The 22,232-nt window shown below is 37.7% G+C and overlaps 2 protein-coding genes and 1 long non-coding RNA gene across 3 annotated transcripts in view; all 3 read right to left on the minus strand.

Annotated features, from left to right (window-relative positions):
• Window positions 1-7,352, minus strand: part of LOC307161888 (potassium/sodium hyperpolarization-activated cyclic nucleotide-gated channel 2) — a 71,181-nt gene extending 63,829 nt beyond the window's left edge. Inside the window, exons 1-3 of the mRNA XM_079876832.1 lie at window positions 7,273-7,352; window positions 4,502-5,506; window positions 1,081-1,504 (exon numbers count right to left, since the gene is read on the minus strand). Coding sequence (XP_079732958.1) covers window positions 1,081-1,504; window positions 4,502-5,472 — 1,395 coding nt within the window. The 5' untranslated portion in view covers window positions 5,473-5,506; window positions 7,273-7,352. The remainder of the gene's footprint in view (window positions 1-1,080; window positions 1,505-4,501; window positions 5,507-7,272) is intronic.
• Window positions 1-22,232, minus strand: part of LOC307161906 — a 642,191-nt gene that overhangs the window by 501,160 nt on the left and 118,799 nt on the right. The window lies entirely within an intron of this gene.
• rnf126 (ring finger protein 126) lies at window positions 10,470-22,222 on the minus strand. The gene is made up of 9 exons (XM_079876848.1): window positions 22,102-22,222; window positions 17,799-17,857; window positions 17,499-17,556; window positions 16,300-16,535; window positions 15,755-15,823; window positions 15,587-15,656; window positions 15,312-15,405; window positions 13,407-13,522; window positions 10,470-11,664 (listed from the first exon to the last, which is right to left on the minus strand). The coding sequence occupies exons 1-9, from the start codon at window positions 22,174-22,176 to the stop codon at window positions 11,512-11,514; spliced, it is 930 nt and encodes a 309-aa protein (XP_079732974.1). The 5' UTR covers window positions 22,177-22,222; the 3' UTR covers window positions 10,470-11,511.

Raw genomic sequence — 22,232 nt, forward strand, 5'->3', positions numbered from 1 at the left:
ATTGGCACATCTCCGCACCTTTCATGTCCTCTATTTCTATTAAGACATCCGCAGTCCATTTGTGTCAACCTGGAGAATAACCCTCCACTTTCCCTGATACTCACGTTCATATTTCATTCAGATTCATATTTCATTCAGTTAATGCCTGTGTGCAGCTCAGTTACACACCAGTGTGAATGTGGTGTACATTAATTTAAAAACATTTTAAGATTGTATATTTAACTATGAAAGCTCATTCCCTCCACATAAGAAAATCCCCCCCACTCCTGTTGTTCATGCTTTGGTAAATCATAATTATGGCATTAAAAGTCAATATTACAAAAAAAAAAGTATATGAGAAATGCATAACCATGAGACGAAAATGATATGCAATTATGACATGCTAAGTCTTAATTATAAGATAAAAAGACAAAAGTTATAAGAAAAAATCATAATTATGCCATTGATTAAGCCATTAAGTCAAAATTGTGAAATAAAAAAGAAACAATGTCATAACTGACAAAAAAACATAACTAAGACAAGTCAATATTTCAGCTATTCATGCCATTATTTTTACTGTCATAATTATTACTTTTTATGTCATCATTTCTACTTTCTATCATAATTTGCACTTTTTAAAATCTCAATTTCAACCTTTTATGTCATAAGTATTATATATCATAATAATACATCACCAAAGCATGTTTTTTTTTCTTGCGTAGAGGAAATGGGCTTTCATAATGAACAGGTATGATATAAATGGTGAAACTGATTTCAACAAGTGCAACATGTTCCTGGATAAATATCTTTGCTGATCCTGGAACAACATTTCAATCAACCAATCAGATTTGAGAGACAAGTTTATGTCAAGTTTAGTCTTTCAGCCAGGGTTATGTGCGTCTACATCAGTGTTATTCACATATCATTTCCCTCTGATTTAGGGATAAAGTAGGGTTAGGACAAAACTTTTGGACAGGAATGTTGTTCCAGGATTAACAAAATATGTATGTCTTACTTGGCAAAATCACAGTGGCTGATATGGAGCTCTGTGTATACGCATTTGATGGGATTTGGAGTATGTTTGTGAGATTGTTGACGTACCTCTTCCCACTGGTGAATGTAGCGGATCAGCCGAGAGAGACGCAGCAGTCTCAGCAAGCTCAGGATCTTAGTGAAACGCACAATCCTCAGGGCTCGTGCCGTCTTGTACACCTCTGAGTCTATGCCCTTCTCCACGATCAGGAAGATATAATCCACCGGGATGGAAGAGACAAAGTCCACCACAAACCAGGTCTTCAGGTACTTCTTCTTGATGGTCTTGGGGTCCAGGATGATGTCGGAATTGTCCTCGATAATGATGCCCGTGCGGAAGTTGAGCACCAGGTCCATGAGGAAGAAGGTGTCGGAGATCACGTTGAAGATGATCCACGGGGTGGTGGTCTCTTCTTTGAAGAAGGTGATGCCCACAGGAATAATGATCAGGTTGCCCACCATGAAGAGAAGCATGGTGAAGTCCCAGTAGAACCTGCAAGAGAGACCGGAGAGACTTTATCTAGCACCAGTTCACCCTGCGATTTCACAACTGAACATGTGTAAACACTGCGTTGATGTTCTTGTATAATTAGACTGTGTTTTCCTGCACAAAACTATTACAATATTAATCCGGATTCACTCATAATCCCATTTTGCAAGCATCATGTAAATGCATAAACTATTTGCAATGACGAGACACTAAGAAAACTCAAAAAGACAGCTGGCATATGCATGTACACAGTTGAATTTTTGGTAATGAGTTATGCATTAACTAATATTAATATGAGCAATGCATTTGGGTAACACTTTATTTTGTAACGCTTTAGACATTCTACTAGCTATACATAACTTTGCAGCTACATGTCAACTAGCAGCACTTTATTTTAATGCTCCTCAACAGACATTCTACTGACTATAAGTAACTTTGCAACTATATGCCAACTTATTCTACTAACCTGAACACCTAATCCAAACCTAACTGTCTACTAATACTTGCTAGTTGACATGTACTGTATTTGCAAAGTTACTATCAAACTTGGGACGATCAAAATAAAGTGTAGCCTGGGTTATAGTAGGTATTAATATGTTTGTTAAAATTAGTTAATAAAAGTACAACTATTCATTGTCAGTTCAAGTCCATGATTATTATATTAACATGCAACTTTAGATTTTAATAACGTATTAGTAAATGATGAAATTAACATTAACTAAGATAAATAAATGCCTTAGAAGTATTTTAATTCTTAGTTCACATTAACTAACGCAGTCAATGTTAACAAATTCCAATGCATTACTGAAAGCTTGAAAGTCAAGCGACTGAAAAAAAATATTTGGAGCGAGGAGGACTTTAAACATTTAAAGAAACATCACGGCCTGCATTTGTGAGATTCTCATGACCTACATTTTGCAGTTCATGTGTGTTTCGGTTTAAGAACATGCATGAGAATTAATGAGTCGGGTAATTTCCTGTTTATTCTGATTGTCATTTAAATGCATAGAGAAATATTCTGATAGCTTCCAATCCAATAAGTCTAATGACATTAAACATTTCTAATGTGAATATTATACATTCATTAAATCATGAATATGATTATTCCTGTGTTGTGAGGATTATAATGCTTTAGCATGCATGTCACCTACATTAAACAGGTTTTGTTTTGCACACTATAAATCAATAACAATGAAGCAATGCATTATAACACGAGAAAGCTTTATATTGACCTTGTAAAGAGGGCTAGAGTGCCGAAAACGTCACAAGACCCTTGATATTTGAGTCTCAAACGGCTGTGACGGGTGTGAGTCAATTCCTGAAGGTCTGAAATAAAGCATGGAGCGGATATGATCGGTTTCCACGTGGTGCTGCACACGTGTGCAACTCAAGGTCACAGCAGAGCGCTAAGGTGCATGCTGACTCATAACTGGAGACTGATGCAACAATGGCCGTCTCTTTATGCGAGGTTTGCACAGCTGATCGTCTCTAAGAACTGTCGAGGGTCTTTGATATGTCAAGATGACATTTGAAAGGAGTGGGAGTGCTGAAAAAGATATGCATCAGTTTCAGGTTTTTCTACGCAGATGATGCAAAATGATGAGGATCATGTGTGGATGTTTTTGCATGCAACCTCATGCAAAGATTGCATGCACGCACATTTTCATCATTAACAGCAGTGATCTAAAGACATTATGACCCAAACAAAGTCTCAATTAAAGCACATAATGCATTGCAACAGCTCATCTCCAGCTCAGGTTCTGAGGCCTTCGATGATTTACATCCCACATAATCATTTAAAGTTATAATACTTATGCATGTTGCATAAATGACAGACTAAAATGTGAAATGTACATGAACCCTGAGCAATGCAAACATTGTTTCATTAGATGCAAATCATAGACTGGCTGTGGCGCTGTCCACTTAGAGAGGTGCTGAAATAACATTCCTCGCTGATACATGCCAACATGACAACTCTCTGCAGAATAACACTAGACTGAAAGTTTGGCAATATTGCTTCAATATTTTAAAACCTATCAGTAACACTTGACATATATGTGCATTATGTGACCATGAGGCAATCAGATTATCTCAGAATGAATGTAAATATGTTAAAGTCTAATGCAGCATATCGTCTAGACAAAACTGCTTATGTGCTTCAGTGTATTTGGTGTCACATTGTTATAGTTTTCTCGTCAACCAAATTTGATCTAGTCGGTTATAAAATAAATCTAACTCAGCATGAAAACTACTGGACGACAAATGCTTAGTCTAAAATCACAATGCTATTGCTTTTTTTGTTTTTGTTTTTATAACTATAAGAATAACATACCTCAATTTCATGAGAGAATAATATAATACTCGTGTGTTCAGGTTTGACTGCTTTTGAGGGCCAGATTGTGCAAGGGTCTTCACAAACATAGGAAAATATGTTAAAAACTGACTAGTGAGGACAAATAAAGTATTTGAAAGGGTTATAAATCAGTCAAATCATGCTTCGTTTGTGTGAGGGGTTTGGTTTAAGACTCGGGAAAGGTTTAAGGTTCAAAAGTCTGAGACCACTACTATAAAATGTATTCATTAATATTAATCTGAGAATGCATCTGTTGCTTTAATGACAGCAGCACTGAAGCTGACACAAACAAAACCTGATGATCAAAACCTGATGATCTAACAATAAGGTTTCATGTGTTATGAACTAACAATAAACAATAATCAGTTTAAGGTACCGTGAACTAAAACGAACATGATTTCTTTTTTTATGAACTAACATTATCAAAGGTTAATCAGTTCTGTAAAAATGTATTGTGCATTGTTAGTATGCATTAACGAGTGAGCGAGACCTTATTATTAAGCATGACCAATATCTGTTGTTATTATGCATAAGATATAACAATTTTCCAAAATCCTCAAATGCAAGCGAAAGAAAAAGCAGTCTACACTTTTTGGATCCCATGCTCAGTCGCTGTTGGTCAACAACATGTCCAAAGTTTCTCTCACCTGAAGTCGCTGTACGGGTGAATGATCCAGTTTCCCGCCGATTTCACGCGCTCCTGCTCCTTCTCCACCGCCTTCTGGCTGCCGTACATGCGCAGGGAGAATTTATTGACCCCGGGCTGCAACATGCTACTGAACTGCCTCTGCATGAAGCTCGTCTGGCTATCCCGGCTGTCCCGGGTCTCGGTGTCCTCCTGACCTCCATCCTCGGATTTGAGGAACGTTACCGAGTTCCGGGGCTGCTGCGCGCCGTGGATCGAAGACGAGGCTTTCCTGCTGGGAGTGTTGGAAAAGGACACTTTGGAATCCTTCTTCTCCGGGAAGCCGGGGTTGTTCGAGGCGTCCTGCCCCTGCGTGCTGGTTCCGTCAACGCTGGTCGTTGAATTGCACGCCGTCCGCTTAAACCCGTCCGTCTTGGACATGATGGACCGGAGGCTCCCGGTGCCGGAGTCCCGCCTGCACTCCCCGTTCTTGTTGCATTTCATGCTGGAAAGCGGTGCTGAGGGATTGCCGTCGCCTTCGGCTGCATTACAAGGCTCTACCGTCACGGTGGCCACTACGGTAGACGCTTTGCCTCCTCCTCCTCCGCCCTTAACGGTGTCGTGGCGACCCGCAGAAGAAGCAGCAGCATCACCCGGGCGCGCATCAGTGGAAGTGGAGCTCCTGGACGCGCCTCCTCCTCTTCCTCCTCCTCCTCCTCCTCCTCCTCCTCCTTTAATCTGCTGTGCGCTCCCTCCTCCACCTGCTCTCCTCAGTCGCGGATGCTGAAACTTGGATTCCTCCTCCCCATCTTCCGTCTCCTCCGTGGCGACGTGATTGGGTTTCGGGTTCGAGCCGGAGGCGGCATCCGAGTTGGACTCCAGGCAACTCTTAGCGGTGCTTTTCCCGGCGCAGTGATACGCCGGCGCGCTCTTATGGGCCGCTTTCTTCGTCATGGCAACATCCGAACCGGGCGAGAGCTCATTCCGGTCCATGTCATTCACAGGATCAGATTTGGCCTGTAATTATCTTTGCGGGAAACCAATCAGCAGGGATGATGGGTGAGAGAGAGAGAGATAGAGAAAGAGAGAGAGAGAGATAGAGTGAGACCTACGTGATTTCTTTGCCAACAAAATGAAACAGCTTTTAGTTTATTAACTGTTTGTTGGGTCACTCTCTGAGTCTGAGTGCATTTTCCATTTCAATAAGTTGGATTTTAAACACTCTAACAGATAGGCTAAACAATGTTGCATTGCGTAATTTCAAGCTATATATTGTCAAATAATATCATTTCTTATTGAAAGTTATTCAGCTAATTCAGGCATTGCGCTCAAGGTCATGACATATAATAACATATAAATGTAAAACACGTGACAAACAAATACATGGCTTCACGCACTTCCTAAAATGATGATGTCATTATGGCAACTGCGCATTATTTGATAACAAGATTTGCATATAGTCACACTTTAAATGTTTTAATTTAAATATAGAACTTAAAAACGATGAAAACACATGAAAACAATGCATTACTAAAATTAGCAGTATATAAGATCCTAACAACAAAGAAAATATTCGGAAAAAAATTATTAATGGATTGCTGATGTTTTAACATGCACATAATCGCATGATAAATGTGTGAGTCTCATTCTTTATTCACGCATACGAGCACGTTTCGTTTATATTAATTAGTTGTCTTCACACAGTCCTGCTGACTTGATGAAGTGATCAATCATAAATCTATTGTGCTTATCCAGAAATCTATAAATGACTAAGGTCACGTGCATAAACAGATGGCTGGAATATTTAAAGCTACTATTGTCGCATAAACAGTCTGGCACTTTTGCAGTCTAAAAATGCAGATGTCGTCATCATGGCGTTATGATGTCACATCGGTAGAGGATGCGCTCAATGACAGGCAACAGTGCGATCAGAGTCAGACTGATGTGTGGCGCCACCTACCGGCACGCACACTGAACTACAGCGGATCATTGAAGAGTTTTAGACAACCACTGGGGTCACTCAGCTTTAAACACCTGTTGAATCTCTTCAGAATTAGAGATGGAGAGATATATACAGAGAGATCCCACAGAGAGACAAAAAACCTCGAGCTGAGATACTCAACTAATAATGCAGCAATAATGTTCAAAATTATATCAAACATATACTGTAGATGCTAGCTGCAATGATGGCCATCAAAGTGTTAAAAATAATCTGATGATGGGGATTTAAAACAAAAGACTGACTCCACATTTTTGTAACAAATTATATTATCAGCATAATAATTTGAGAATGTTATATTATATGCTTGAGAGCAATAAGAGAATTCAGTGTTATATCTAGATTTATGGTTAAATCAGCACTAAACTAAAAAATATATATAATCAAATAAATTTCACATATTTTAGATGTGACAAACGAATACATAGCATCATGCGCTTCCTACAATGATGATTATGAATATATCTTATATGCATATTACTTAATAACAAGGTTTGCATATAATGTTTTAATAACACAATAACAGAAGCAAAAGAAAATTTGTTGGTTTAATGATCTAGAAATGCTGACTTTTGACTTAAAAAGAGTAATTTCTGGGTTAAATGAGGGGGCAAAAATCCCAGATCTGCTTTCATAGTAGACATATTCCTAACATTTACATCACAAGAGAAAGCTGATCTGTGAGAAGAGCACTTCCACGATCAGAAAGCAAGTCATCTTCCTCCTTGAACATCACTGATGCGGAGCTAGTAGACATGAGGCTCACAGAAGTCCTGCAGACTAGCAGATCTTACCTTGTTATCCCTGACGCTGACGTGGAACTGAAGCCAGCCAATGCAGAGACTGAAGCGTACCTTGAGAACAGAGCCTGGAGCAATGACATTGAAAGGTTGTCTCAGCGCAGCGGAGAGAGAGAGAGGTGGGACTCTTCAGTGATGGAGCGTTTGACCTCTGGAGGTCAGTGAGGTCGCCATGCTCCCGAACACACACTCTGCTGGTTAACCTGAGCAGCTCCGCATGAACCTCTCTTATCTCTCTCGCTCACTCTCGCTCTCTGCAGAACAGAATGCCGGCACTCACTTCCTGGTATGACACATTTAAGGATGATGCTTTGGGCTTCATTTGCATAAAAGGCAAAGTTCCAAGAAAGGAGAAGATCTGTGGATTGATCCTGGAAGCTTCCCAAACTCAGGAGATCAACAATGATCTCCAGTTATTTTTTTCCCAAATCATTTTTATAGGCATTGCAAGTCAAGATTAGCTGAGCATAACAAGAAAAACACATTCACTGGGATATTTCTGGGTTTTCCATGACTGGGAAATCTGTATCACACTCCAGACTGTGGAAGAAGATTTGAAAGTCAGGAAAGAACTGAAGATCAGTGTTGTTACTGTTAACTAACATTTTTTTATACATATTTATATATTATAAAATGGACAAATAATCTTGAAACTTAAAACTAGAAATGATGCCTTGGCAACTCGCTCAGTACTAAAGTACTAAAATTATTAAAACTGAAAGAAAGAAATTCAATTCTAATGGAAATATTTAAGCTGAGAAAAATAAAAGCACATTAAAAAAACTAAAATGAAAATAAAATAAAAGCTAATTGAAAACATTAATAAATACTATAATAGTTTATGAATAATACTTAATTTCTTTTGTGTATACTTTAAACTTGGACAACATTTGACTATAATGCACAATCAGGAAGTTTTTTTTTTTTTTTTGCAGGAATATATTGAGTTTGTTTAATCTGTGATTAAAGCTGTTCATGAAGCATAAAAGAGTTTAAAATAAAGTGCAGCAAGATAAGTGATAGTCCGTCAAATCCTGTGCTGAAACGAAAATGTTGAAATGCAATTTATGATTCTGAAGATTCAGCTCTTGGTTGTGCTTGAGGGATGCAGCAGCAAAAACAAACCTGACACCTTTGAGTTTAAAACATTAGTTACGTAGATGGACAGATAGACGGATAGATAGAATGACAGATATAGATAGATACAGATTGATAGAATGACAGATTGATAGAACGACAGATAGAACGACAGATAGATAGATAGATAGATAGATAGATAGATAGATAGATAGATAGATAGATAGATAGATAGATAGATAGATAGATAGATAGATAGATAGATAGATAGATAGAACTATAGGTAGATAGATAGATAGATAGATAGATAGATAGATAGATAGATAGATAGAACTATAGGTAGATAGATAGATAGACAGACAGACAGACAGACAGACAGACAGACAGACAGACAGACAGACAGATAGATAGATAGATAGATAGATAGATAGATAGATAGATAGATAGATAGACAGACAGACAGATGGAATGGCAGGGATGGATAGATAGATAGATAGAACTACAGACTGATAGAACGACAGATAAATAGAAAGATAGATAAGATAGAACGACAGATGGAACGACAGATAGATGGATAGATGGATAGATAGATAGATAGATAGATAGATAGATAGATAGATAGAACTACAGATTGATAGAACGACAGATAGATAGAAAGATAGATAAGATAGAACGACAGATGGAACGACAGATTGATAGAAAGATAGATAAGATAGAACGACAGATGGAACGACAGATTGATAGAAAGATAGATAGATAGATAGATAGAACTACAGACTGATAGAACGACAGATAAATAGAAAGATAGATAAGATAGAACGACAGATGGAACGACAGATAGATGGATAGATGGATAGATAGATGGATAGATAGATAGATAGAACTACAGATTGATAGAACGACAGATAGATAGAAAGATAGATAAGATAGAACGACAGATGGAACGACAGATTGATAGAAAGATAGATAGATATAGATAGATGGAACAACAGATAGATAGATCGATAGATAGATAGATAGATAGATAGATAGATAGATAGATAGATAGATAGATAGATAGATAGATGGATAGATGGATAGATGGATAGATAGATAGAACTACAGATTGATAGAACGACAGATAGATAGAAAGATAGATAAGATAGAACGACAGATTGATAGAAAGATAGATAGATATAGATAGATGGAACAACAGATAGATAGATCGACAGATGGAATGACAGATAGATAGACAGATAGAACGACAGATGGAATAGAGATAGATAGATATAGATAAAATGACAGACGGATAGATAGAAAGAATGAATGACAGAGCGATAGAACAATAGAAAGAACGTCAGATAGACAAATAGATGGATGGATAGAAAGATAAATTTATAGAGAGAACAATGGATCGAATGACAGATAAATCCTGCTTAAGGATCCCAGAGAGGGTGTAAAATAGTCATAAAAACTAAAAGATTTCTTTCAATCCAATGTATACCTCCATTCCTAAACCCAATCCCTTCATCCCTTCATCCCGCACTCGAGCACATGCAGGACAGTGGAGCTGTTCAAAAGAAACCCGAATAAACAACAGAAACTCTTAGTTAGTTTGTGTTTGTGATCTGTGGAGAGACCAATGACAGCTTTTATGACACGTTTCATCATCAGCAGTGATACATTCATTCATTCGTTCGTTTGTTCTTCTCCTTTATTATCACTTACAAAAACAAATCATTTAACTTTAAATAAGTTTTAAAAAAAAGTTGCCGTGAACTGAAAGTCACTGAATATGTGTGGCAGACCGAGAGAAGACAACTGAATGTGAGGAGAGATAAAAATATTGTTTTTAAAAAGTGAGAGAAAGAGAGAGAGAGAGAGATTTCATCATGTTATCAGGCCGTGTGCCGTCTGGATAGACGCCCAAAAAATGCAAGGGTGAAACAGAGAAAATCTATTTTTCCTCATGAGCTTTAAGGTTGATGCTAAATGTAGAAAATCATATCAAATGTTGCCCAAAAAATATTCACACTTTGTTCAGGGGGTCGAATAATCTCCACAAAACGAGAAATACTGTGCAAATAAATACTAGCACTCAGTGTTTTCCTCCGCCACAGACGCTCTCGGATCGCTTGGCTTTTCACTTCTATTTTTATTTTTCATGACTATATGGATGAATCACAAAAACATGTCCAGGTTTAATTTAACCGCAAAATGTATTCTTAAAATGACTTTTTTTTTTATTTTCATGAGAATGAAGCATATATTTACCCCAAATTCTCATTACCATAGTCCGTTAGATGTTTTACTTTTTGTTGTTATTATTATTATTCTCAATGGTGATTACGATAAAAAAAAATAAAAAATTATTATCATAAATTAAAGGCTGTGCATGTCTTTTTTTGGCACTACAGTAATGAGAATCAGATTTTTTGGCATTACGGAAATGTTTTTGCACTTTGCTTAATTGTTATGAAAATAATTTCACTTTGCAAAAGCGCCAAAAAATAAAAATAAATTCTAAAATAGGCTTTTAGCAGGATACGATTTCTTATTTCTTTTCTTCTGGTTTTAGGGTGAAATGTTGGAAAACCTTGACCGGTATTGTGAGATTCACCCATACGCACGTTCACATATCGGCCACTTTTATCCGTGAAATAAAAATCAAATGATAAAAAACAAAAGGTTCTATTTGAACTCCCGAGAGACACAAAGTCTGCTTCTAAAAAACGCAGTTCAACTTGGTGTGTCTTCAGATCTGCCACCGTCATCGTGCAGTTCGTCCTCTCTCTTTTTCTCAGCATTTTTCTCATGCGTTCTGCTGATTAAAAGCACGTCACGCGGGACAGGTGCATCCGTTCACTCGCTGTGTGCGCCCAAACCTCGAGGAATCATCGCTCCCAAGTTCAGCGGTTAAAAAAAAAAAAAAAAAAACAGGAACGAAAGCCTGTCTGAAGCAATATGAGAGTGTGTTTTTCTCTTCGGGGTTTGGCGTGCTCTCTGACCTGTCTCCAGCCAGGAAAACATGTGTTAGTGATGAGCAGGTTCATCGGCTCCGGCCCCTGGTTCCAGCGAGTTCTAGATCAGTCCAGGCTGTGGCGCTGGGGCTGAGATGATGATGATGATGATGGTGGTGATGATGATGATGATGTGTTCAGGAGGTGGGCTGAGGTCTTACGAGTTATTGGAGGAGTTCTCGTTGCTTGGAGAGCTGGAGGAGGAAGAGGAGGAGGAAGAGGGGGAGAAATTCATCCCTGATAGGCCGGGCGGATCCGTGGCTGTGTTCTGCCCGCTCAAACTCTTCCTGCACACCGGACACGTGTCATGCTGGGAAACAGAGAGAGAACACATGCAATTCAACACTACTGCAAATCAGCATTTTAGAGTGATTTCTGAAGGATCATGTGACACTGAAGATGATGTGGAAAACTCAGCTTTGATCACAGGAATAAATTACATTTTAAAATATATTTAAACAGAAAACAGTTATTTTAAATTGTAATCATATTTCACATTATTACTGTATTTTTGATCAGATAAAGGCAGTCTTGGTGAGCAGAAAATACTATAAAAAAAATTATTAAAAAAAAAGATTGATCAGTACAGTAGATTTCTTCATATGTTGGATACATTATTAAACTAAAAATGGAATTCATTTTTCATTTGCCATCTTTCATGTCGCCGTATTTAATATTAAATTAGTTTCAATTAGTGGGTTTTTTTTCTAATAATTGTTAAGTCTTTTGCAAAGGTTTAAAAACAATCAAAAGTAAGTTCATTATTGACATGATCCTCCAGGAAGTGATTTTTATGGGGGTGGGGGGCAGGGGCAGCAGCACAAACATTAGTAAACATCAACAATGGAGATTTTATGACTTATAATGAATTTAGCTGTTTTTTTTTTCTTCTTCTGTTTGACAATAGCCCCTTTCACTCCACAATCGCAGCGAATTACCGAAAAATGACCAGAATGACACAATGTAAATACACAAACATGCTGTTCACACAAGCCATGGCATTCTGGCTTTTTACCAAGAACCATTCACACATCAGCACCAAAATACCAGTAAATTCTGTGATATACGAAATGATCTTTAATGTCTTCAATTCGCCCACATGAGGAGAAGTGCTTCAGTTTCATTATCCGTTCAATTTGACGAGTGAGTGACAGGCATAAGGGGATGATCAAACAGAAAGAGTTTTTGCTCTTAAAAACACAAGACGCGGATAATAGTTGTGCAACCGCAGCGCTGATGAATGGAAAAGAAATGCTGGGTCTCGAGAGAAGTGCCACAACAGTCAAAGATGTCCATCTAGGGTATATTTACATAGAAAAGTATTAAAACGCAGCTGAGCTTACTGTACAGAGAGTAATCGTGTCATCTCCATAGGAACTTTATGATTGGCCCAAAGCAGACTTCTTACGTCAGCGCATTGTGAACTTGCACGTGCTCATACTCTTCATTCTTTGTTCACACACACACACAGCATTATACCAGTAATGTTATAGCTTCCCTTACTGGTAAACTGCCAGAAGTGATTTACAGGTATTTTTGGAAAAGGTCCAGTTCACACATGATCTCTAACCGGTAATTTACCATTAAAGACTGTATGTGTGAAAGAGGCTAATGTAATTTTTTTTTTTTAAATTACAAAAACATATGAAAATGAAAATTTGAACAGGTTGTCACTTTCATGTACACTAATGGACAATCCAGAGCAGAGCAAAGCAATGCCTCACTTCATCCTGTTAATGTTTTAGTAATCAAGTTATTTTTTGTTTGAGTTTGACAAGCTCATTTCTGAAAGCCTGGCATATTATTTTACAGAAGTACTTTTTTAATTGCAACACATGCATATTCATTTTAAAACATTACAAAGTTCAAAGGTGCTGTATAACAGGATGGACTTCCTGTATAAAACCTAATGAAACTAATGAAATTAATGTCGCAAAGCAACAAATTGAAACGGACTTTATCTGAATCTCTCATTAACGAACAAATAAATGAGGTCAAAAGTTGTAAACATGTTGAGTGTAGATGAATAAGTGCAGTGAAGAGAAACGCCACCTGCTCGAGCCAGGGAACTATACAGTCGTTGTGAAAGAGATGATTGCAGGGAAGTTGTCTAACGTTCTCTCCGGCACTGTAGTCTTCTTTACAAACAGGGCACTCTAGACCAGCACCTGCAACACACAAACACACTCACGTCAGAAACAGGAAGTGTCAATGTCGCAATCCACTATAATTCACAGTGTTGATGGTGAGTCTGAACGCGCTGCACTGAAATTATATATTTTCAAAGCGATTAGTCTGTGGCTTGTCTGAATGACTAGAGAACTAATAAACTGCATTATAAACGGCATTATTTATTGTCTTATTATTTAGGTGCTATTTGTTTTCAATACACTACCAAAGTTTGGGGTCGGTAAGATTTTTAATGTTTCTGAAACTAGTCTCCTACGCTCACCAAGACGGCATTTATTTGATTAAAACATACAGTAAAAACCTTCATATTGTGAAATATTATTGCAGTTTAAAATAACTGTTTTCTAACTGTTTTTATGCGTCACATGATCCTTCAGAAATCACTCTAATATGCTGATTTGCTGCTCAAGAAACATTTTTGGTTGTTATCAATATTGAAAACAGTTTGTGCTGCTTCATATTTTTGTGGCATCCGTGATACATTTTTTTTTTTAGTATTCTTTGATGAATAGAAAGGTCAAAAGAACAGCATTTTTTCAAAATAGAAATCTTTTATAACTTAAATTTAAAATGACTGATATTTATTTTAATGTCTTTTAAATGTAAAAAAGTTATTTAAAACTGTCTTAACTGTCACTTTTAATCAGTTTAATGCACTGTATTAACTGCTTTAAAAAATATAATATTTTACTGATATATATATATATTATATGTTTATTTATTTACATATATTTGATAAGGTTGTTGCACAAACAATCTGCTACATGGCCAATAAGAACAATATCTATAATGATATTTTTATATATATCTTATTGCACAAAACTGTCATAATGCTCACATAAACATGAAAGGGATAGTTCACCCAAAAATGAAAGTTCTGTCAGTAATTACTCGCCCTCATGTTGTTCCAACCCCGTAAGACTTTCGTTCATCTTCAGAACACAAATTAAGATATTTTTGATTAAATCTGAGAGCTGTCTCACTCCTCCATAGGCTTCTCTGTTATTGAAACTTGCCGGCCCAGAAAGTTAGTAAAGACAATGTTTAAAATAGTCCAAGTGACTACAGTGGCTCAACCAAAAGATAATGCAGCGCTTTTGTGTTGTACGTCAGAATGTAGGCTCACTATTGGCTGATGCTGGTCATGTGTGTGATGCATGTGACGTACAACCCAGAAGCGCTGCGCTGTCACACTGCGTGAACTCAATCAGAAAATTAATAGTTGAATAAAATCTTTTTTTTTTTTTTTTTGCGCACAAAAAGTATTCTCGTCGCTTGATAAACTTAAGGTTGAGCCACTGTAGTCACTCGGACTATTTTAAACATTGGGCCAAGTTTCAATAACATAGAAGCCTATGGAGAAGTGGGACAGCTCTCAGATTTAATCAAAAATATCTTAATTTGTGTTCTGAAGATGAACGAAAGCCTTACGGGTTTGGAACAACATGAGGGAGAGTAATTAATGACAGAACTTTCATTTTTGGGTGAACTAACCCTTGAAGACCTCCAGATGCATACATTTCAGGAACACTGTGTCTTGACAGCTATAGTGACGATGCTGGATGAATTTAGAGATGCAATGCTTCAGAGAGCGTTTGACCATGTGGGAAATCTACCAGTTTCCGCTAGAATGCTAAAGCACAGCACACTGTCAGCATACAAAACATACAAGTCTTGAAATTCAGCCAGTCTGAAGCACTGCAGCAAATGACAACAGATCAACTGAAGTTACGGAAATGGTATGATGTGCTCATGTGTTCCTCTTACCCACGTGCTCTTGGTTTATCTGGACTGTAGGAAGACTCTTAATCTTCTCTTTGTCTGCCGGAGGGGGACCCGTATTTTCAAACTGATTTAATAACTACAGAACGACAACAGGGAAACAAATATGTAGTATGTGATCACACTGTTTTATAATGCACTGATAAGTGTTTCATATACATTGTGGTTGTAAAATAAAGAAAAAAAGAGGTTGTGAGTTACAGCGATTTTACCATAATGATATTACTCATCCACTATATGGTGTGCATGTGGGATAATACCTGTGTTATGATGGCATCTAATCCGTTGGCACCCCATGCATAGTCCATTGGGTTAGAATGCAGCATTCCCCTGTGAGACAGCAGTTTATAGTGCAGTGATCAGATGTAGATTGTCATACACGGAGAAGAAATGATGTAAAGAAAGAGAGAATGTCATCAGTGACTCACCATGGTCCCATCGCCATGTTTGGCATCGCTGTCGGAGCGATAATTCCGTTAACTAATTGCTGAATGATTCTGTCAAAACATTTTAAAATGTGACACAAACATTTCATTTCACGCCTGCTGACAGTGAGATTTTGTTATTAGTCTACACAGTAATGAGCGTAATATATCATTACCACAGTAACAACACAAAATGAAATAGATCGAGCTCCCCGCACCTTACGAAGAATTAATTCCCATCAATTTTCCAGTTGATTACTAGGTAGGTAAGGTTTTAAAAAACAATTTTAAAAACAATAAAAAGGAAATTATGCTCACAAAAATCTGAGCAAAATTATATTTAATAATTAAATACATTTAAAGTTATATTTACTATGTTGTTGTTTTTCTCAGGCCTTGAAATCACAATTTTTAAACCCCTTAAAATGTATTATTTTCTATTATAGCGGGAATCCTAAACAGATCTTCCATACATTCCCATTTGCAAAATCAAAATGCAAACCAGGCTGAATAGATGTGAGTAACAGTGGCATCTGCTGAACTCTCACCCTTCTAAAGTGGGTACACCCTCATGCCGCACCCCTTGTCTCCGGGGAACGTGGCGTCCCCGTGGCTGTCTCGACATGTACCGTTGTCGTGAGGCCATCTCCCGTTCTCTGCGGTTCTCTGCGTCACGGTTATCCTCCCCGGGCAAACCTGCCCTGAAGTCGAAGCCCTCATCGAAGATCCCCAGAGCAAACTGCCCATATCCATGCGGGAACGTAAACAAGTGCTGGTCCACATTCTGACGGGTGACAGGGAATGCTTTAAACAACCAGTTTAATATCACTGAAGGATGATGTGCTTCACACACACACACACACACACGGTTTTCTTAATGTAGCTTATGCGTCTTTCAATGCAATACTGGAGGCCTGGGAGAATATTCTACACTATTTAACAATTTACGATTTGCATGCTTGCAACATATTTTCAAATTTTGACCATCATAGTTAAAGGTGCTCTAAGCGATGTTGGGTGACGTCACTTCTTGTTGACGTTCGAAGTATTGTCAAACAAAATGACAATCCTCCTCCTCATCATCCTGTCCCCTCCCCCTGCCTTCTGTGCTTCCTGAAACAGTCATGAATGCGTTCATAGGAACGTCGTCTCTTTGGTCGTGTGTCGGCCATATCAAAATTCAAGAGAATATAATTCTAACGTTAGTCGTTGTCTAGGACATCTCCCCTCTAGCTAACTTCCCTCTTCATGCTTCTCTCTCCTCCACTCCCCCCCCCCCCCCCCCCCAAATCATTCTTGTCGGTTATTGGCTGGAACTCTGTTTGTTATGTTTCGTGGTCCAGGCTGGGCCAGTTTGTTTTTGTTGTCGTTTGTGGAGCCTGTGGTGTCTACAGAGACCGCGTTTCTTTACAGTGTGTTCAGGGGACAGGCAGCTAGCGGATAGTGAGGAGATGTTTGCTGTATGTGACAAAAAATGTTTCGGCCTAAAAAACGTGTGACATCGCTTAGAGCACCTTTAACAGATAACTATGATAATCTAAATTGTTAAATATGTTGCTCTGGATAAGAGCATGTATTAATGCATGTTGTCAAAGTTTGCATGCAGGTTCAGAAATATGAACCAAACCAGTTTGCACACAGCAGTCAACATGTACGCATCGGCCAAAAGCATGGGTAAGAGAAAGGCCTGCTGTCCAGCTCAATAATGATGACGCTGTTAAAGAGAGAGAAGAGTCTGACAGCTCACCTCAAACGAGGGACGATTCTGATCATTAGAGGCTGTAGACGTGGACCCATTCTCTGCACTGGAAAAAAGAGAAAGAAAAAGAGAAGAGACAGAGAAAAATGAATTAAAATAATGAATTAAGGCCAATTCACAGATACAGAACAACGTCAGATTACAAGCTCCGAAAGACGCCAACACACACCGACATACTGATCTCAGGTGTCTGTTGGTGTGAATTGGCCTTTAGAAAATATTTTTTTCTGAAAATATAATGTAAATGTTTCAGTATCTGTGAGGCAAGTATACGCTGAGTTACTTTACCTTCCTTCTCCAGGCAACTCCTCGATGAAGCCAGACTCACACCGCGGACAGATGTAATCCTGTAACAAAGAGTAGAGGCTGGTATTACACACAGCCAGGGTAAAATCACTCAAACATATGGCCTAAAGCAGATTATAATGCTTTTAGAAAATATCGAGAGAAGCAATATGATAATAAACACCAAAAAAAAAAACAATAAACAATCAGAACAATTAATGAATAAGCTAAAACTTAAATAAAAAAGTATTAAAGGTAAAAAAGACAGCACACAAAATTACTAAAGCCAAACTAAAATTAAACAAAAAAAATTATCTAATATCTATTAACCTGTCTGTGAGCCGTTTATTATTTCCAAGCAACACAGCAACTTGCTGAGCAATTTTTGTCAAGTCATTAAGAGTTAACAGTTATTAACAGATCAAGTAGTGTTGCACTACAATGTATCGCGTCCGCAATACCCTGCTGTTAAAAACGGTCCTTCCTCATTTAATAAGTAGTTTTAATAAGAATCAATGTATATTTAATTCATACAGCGAAGACTATGCAGTGTTTTAAATTTAAACTAGGGGTGTAACGATACCCTCATGTCACGATTCGATTCATATCATGATACTGAACTCACGATACAATATTATTAGGATTCTCCAAGACATATGATAAAAGGTTAACAAAAAAATGTGCTGTTGATTAAAATGCTAAATTTGATTTTACATTGTGCGTGTAAATGAATAGGCTTGGACTTGGTGCTGGAAACCCAATGCACGGACAATAGAGACACCAGAATAACAATATTCATGATTCTGAAGCTGAAAATACTGAATTATTTTAGAAGAATATACTTGCATTCTGTCACTCGCAAGATTTGGCATTATCAGGACCCACAAATATTCCCCCATTGCATTATTATACATTATATATAGTAGTTTACGGACACTAAAACTCTGTAAACTAGATTTTTTGCACACAGTCATTTTTATTGTGGGTGAACTATCCACGATACATATTGTTGCATTTTTGTATTGCGATATATTGTGACACGATATATTGTTACACCCCTAATTTAAACTATGCAGTACTGGTTTAAATTACTATTTTGACAACTGATTATTTAAAGGGATAGTTCACTTTGAAATTAAATTTTGGTATGTTTTAGCTTACCTCAAGGGCATCCAAGATGTAGGTGTCTTTTTTTCCGCAGTAGTTTCAATTTTGATATTTTTAGGTCAAACCGTTCTTGTCTGTCAGTCATTTAATGCAGGTCTGTGGTCACGGTCTCAAAGAGCATGCACAAATTAGTCCAAATTAAAACAATTCCCCATCGTAAGTACACATTGATGGCCTAAGACACGAAACGAGCGGTTTGTGTGAGAAAACGAACAGTATTTATATCGTTTTTAACTCTTGTACACAGCCACGTCCAAGTGATCTGAGGGCACACGCGCATCCTGGTGTGTGACGTGTGCGCAGACTGGTGCATAGATATACACTAGATGTCGCCTTAAAGACATTCGTTCCAATAAACTGCCGTAGACAAGTGCGACATCTAGTGTATATATCTATGCACCAGTCTGCGCACACGTCACACACCAGGATGCGCGTGTGCCCTCAGATCACTTGGACGTGGCTGTGTACAAGAGTTAAAAAACGATATAAATACTGTTCGTTTTCTCACACAAACCGCTCGTTTCGTGTCTTAGGCCATCAATGTGTACTTACGATGGGGAATTGTTTTAATTTGGACTCTGTGCATGCTCTTTGAGACCGTGACCACAGACCTGCATTAAATGACTGACAGACAAGAACGGTTTGACCTAAAAATATCAAAATTGAAACTACTGCGGAAAAAAAGACACCTACATCTTGGATGCCCTTGAGGTAAGCTAAAACATACCAAAATTTAATTTCAAAGTGAACTATCCCTTTAATGCAATACTCTGTTTTAAATTGTGCAAGTTCATAAGCTTGTTCCAGTCTGGATATTCTCAATAGCACATCTCAAAATTAGGACGATGGTGATTGTCTGTTATAAAACCATGATATGAAGATCACCCACCCCTACCCGATGATGTGATTCCTGTACAAATAAATGTATAATACTCTGAGCTGCATTTTCTCACAAATTACCATAAATGAATTTTTCAGAATTCCCTCAATAGGGAAAAGCCCTGCAGATACGATGACCTCCTGACCTTTAGCTCAGTGACTGCAGTTCTGCCCAGTTTGGGCTCTTTCTAGAGGCTCCGCACAATAACAGGAGGATAATAACGGCACAGAATGATGAAGAGACAAGCAAAAGAGCTTTGTGACGCCATCCATTCTCTGCCCTGAAACCTCACACAAGGAGCGACACGTGAAGATCCTTTTGGAAAGATCTCCGGCCTCATATTTCCTGACAGCTCTATGTATGAAACAGACAAATTAAATCCTCCTGATGTGTCCTGGCTCATTCATTATAATGCGGACAGTGAGTTAAGGCATTTTTAAAGACCACATCCTCATTCTCCAACAGTTTTAGTGTCATTTATTAAGAGTGTCAGCAGAAATGTACCTTCATCAACACATACTGCGTGTTAAATCCACTCATATATTACAAAATTAAATCAGCTGATCTCATTACAACCAGTTTACGAGTCAATGAACTGAACAGATATTGTTATTAGTTAGTAAAACTAACCCAGTGAATCACATGTGCCATCAAAATCTCACCAATCTAAAATCATAAGTTCAAACTCATAATATTTGCGATTATTAGCTAATGGCACAAACCAATAGATCTCACACGATGAAACAGCGAACTATATGAATCAAAGATCAGAAACCTAACACACAAAAACAAGCCATTTACATTTAGATCTTCTACACAATAGTTATCATCTGTCTCAAAATATCTTATATGATTATGAATAGTTAACAAAACTAACCAGCAGATCTCAAAGCAATCAGCCTTCTGTCAACTGAACGACTTCAACCATGAGACACAGCCTAAACCTTTTATCGAAAATAAGTCTTTATATGTACAATAAACAGGCCTAGTTAAAAACACAACTAACCAGCTGATCACACAAACCAGCCATCTGTTTCCTCCAATTACTTATAATAATTAAGATTTCATAAAATAATTAGGCCTAGTTAATAAAATCCAACTAGTTGGTCTCTCATAACCACCAGTTTTCCGTTAAAGCCATTTAATGTACATTTGTTTGGAAACATTACTATTTTTAATGTTTTTGAAAGAAGTCTGGAATGCTCATCAAACCTGCATTTATGTTTTTTTTTAATATTACAGCAAAAACAGAAATGGTTGTGAAATATTATTACTATTTCAAATAACTGTTTTCTATGTGAATATATAGTAAAATGTAATTTCTTCCTGTGATGTTTCAGTCTTCAGTGTCACATGATCCTTCAGAAATCATTCTAATATGATGATTTATTATCAATGAAAGAAAACTGTGGTGTATATTGTTACAAAATGGGTTTGTTTTTTTGTTTTTTTACTTTTTAATTCATCAATGAATCCTGAAAAAAAGGTCTATCACATATAAACTATCACAGGTTATAAAAAAAAATATTAAACAGCACAAACATTGATAATAAATCATCATATTAGAGTGATTTCTGAAGGATCATGTGACACTGAAGACTGGAGTAATGATGCTTTCCATCACAGGAATAAATTACATTTTAAAATGTATTCACATAGAAAAGCCTCATTTCGAACTGTAATAATATTTCACAATATTACTGTTTTTTTCTGTATTTTTATGAAATAAATGCAGCCTTGGTGAGCAGAAAATACTTTAAAAATAGTTACAGATCAGACACCAAAACCTGGGTTTTGGAAAAACAGCAGCTTTCATGACTACTTCTCTGTTTTGAGCAAGTGAACTACATGAACTATAGATATAGCACATATGAAACACAAGCCAGAGTAACTGACAAGCGAAGATCATCACGTCAATGTCATTATTTTCAAAGACTCGTTATTAAAAGTAAACGAGCTCATCATGTCACAACAACCAGTCTGCTTCTGGTTTGACAGGACGGGTTACACACACAGCAGAGCCCGGAGAGCCTGGTCAGATCCGAAAACAGTTCGTCTGATTAAACTCTCATGTCTCAAATAAAGTGTAATTTAATTAAATCCTCATTTTAATCCTGATTGTTGCTATTGGCAACCAGTTAGCCGTTAGCAGAGCTAGCACGGAAAAACGCTTTTTAAAAGAGGCCGTTCGATCCGTTACATCCATCCACACCGAGTCAAAACCTTCGGGAGATGCTCGGTGAGTCCGCTGGGTCTTACCGGGAGCCGAGGGCTGATCTCTTCTGAACACCGGTGACAGAAGAACCGGCAGGGCCGCGGGGGAGCTTCCGCCATCTTCGCTGCACGACCGACTGAGAGCGAGAACGAGGCGAAGTATGGAAGCCCGGACG

Source organism: Squalius cephalus, assembly GCF_949319135.1.
Source record: "Squalius cephalus genome assembly, chromosome: 7".
NCBI classification, from domain to species: Eukaryota; Metazoa; Chordata; class Actinopteri; order Cypriniformes; family Leuciscidae; genus Squalius; species Squalius cephalus.

Coding starts and splice junctions, on each gene's coding strand:
- rnf126 (XM_079876848.1), bottom strand. CDS start 22,176: ATGGCGGAAGCTCCCCCGCGGCCCTGCCGGTTCTTCTGTCACCGGTGT. Junction 16,536..17,498: donor AGAATCGTCCCTCGTTTGAG/GTGAGCTGTCAG, acceptor GTCACCCGTCAG/AATGTGGACCAGCACTTGTT. Junction 15,406..15,586: donor TAGATGCCATCATAACACAG/GTATTATCCCAC, acceptor GTCGTTCTGTAG/TTATTAAATCAGTTTGAAAA.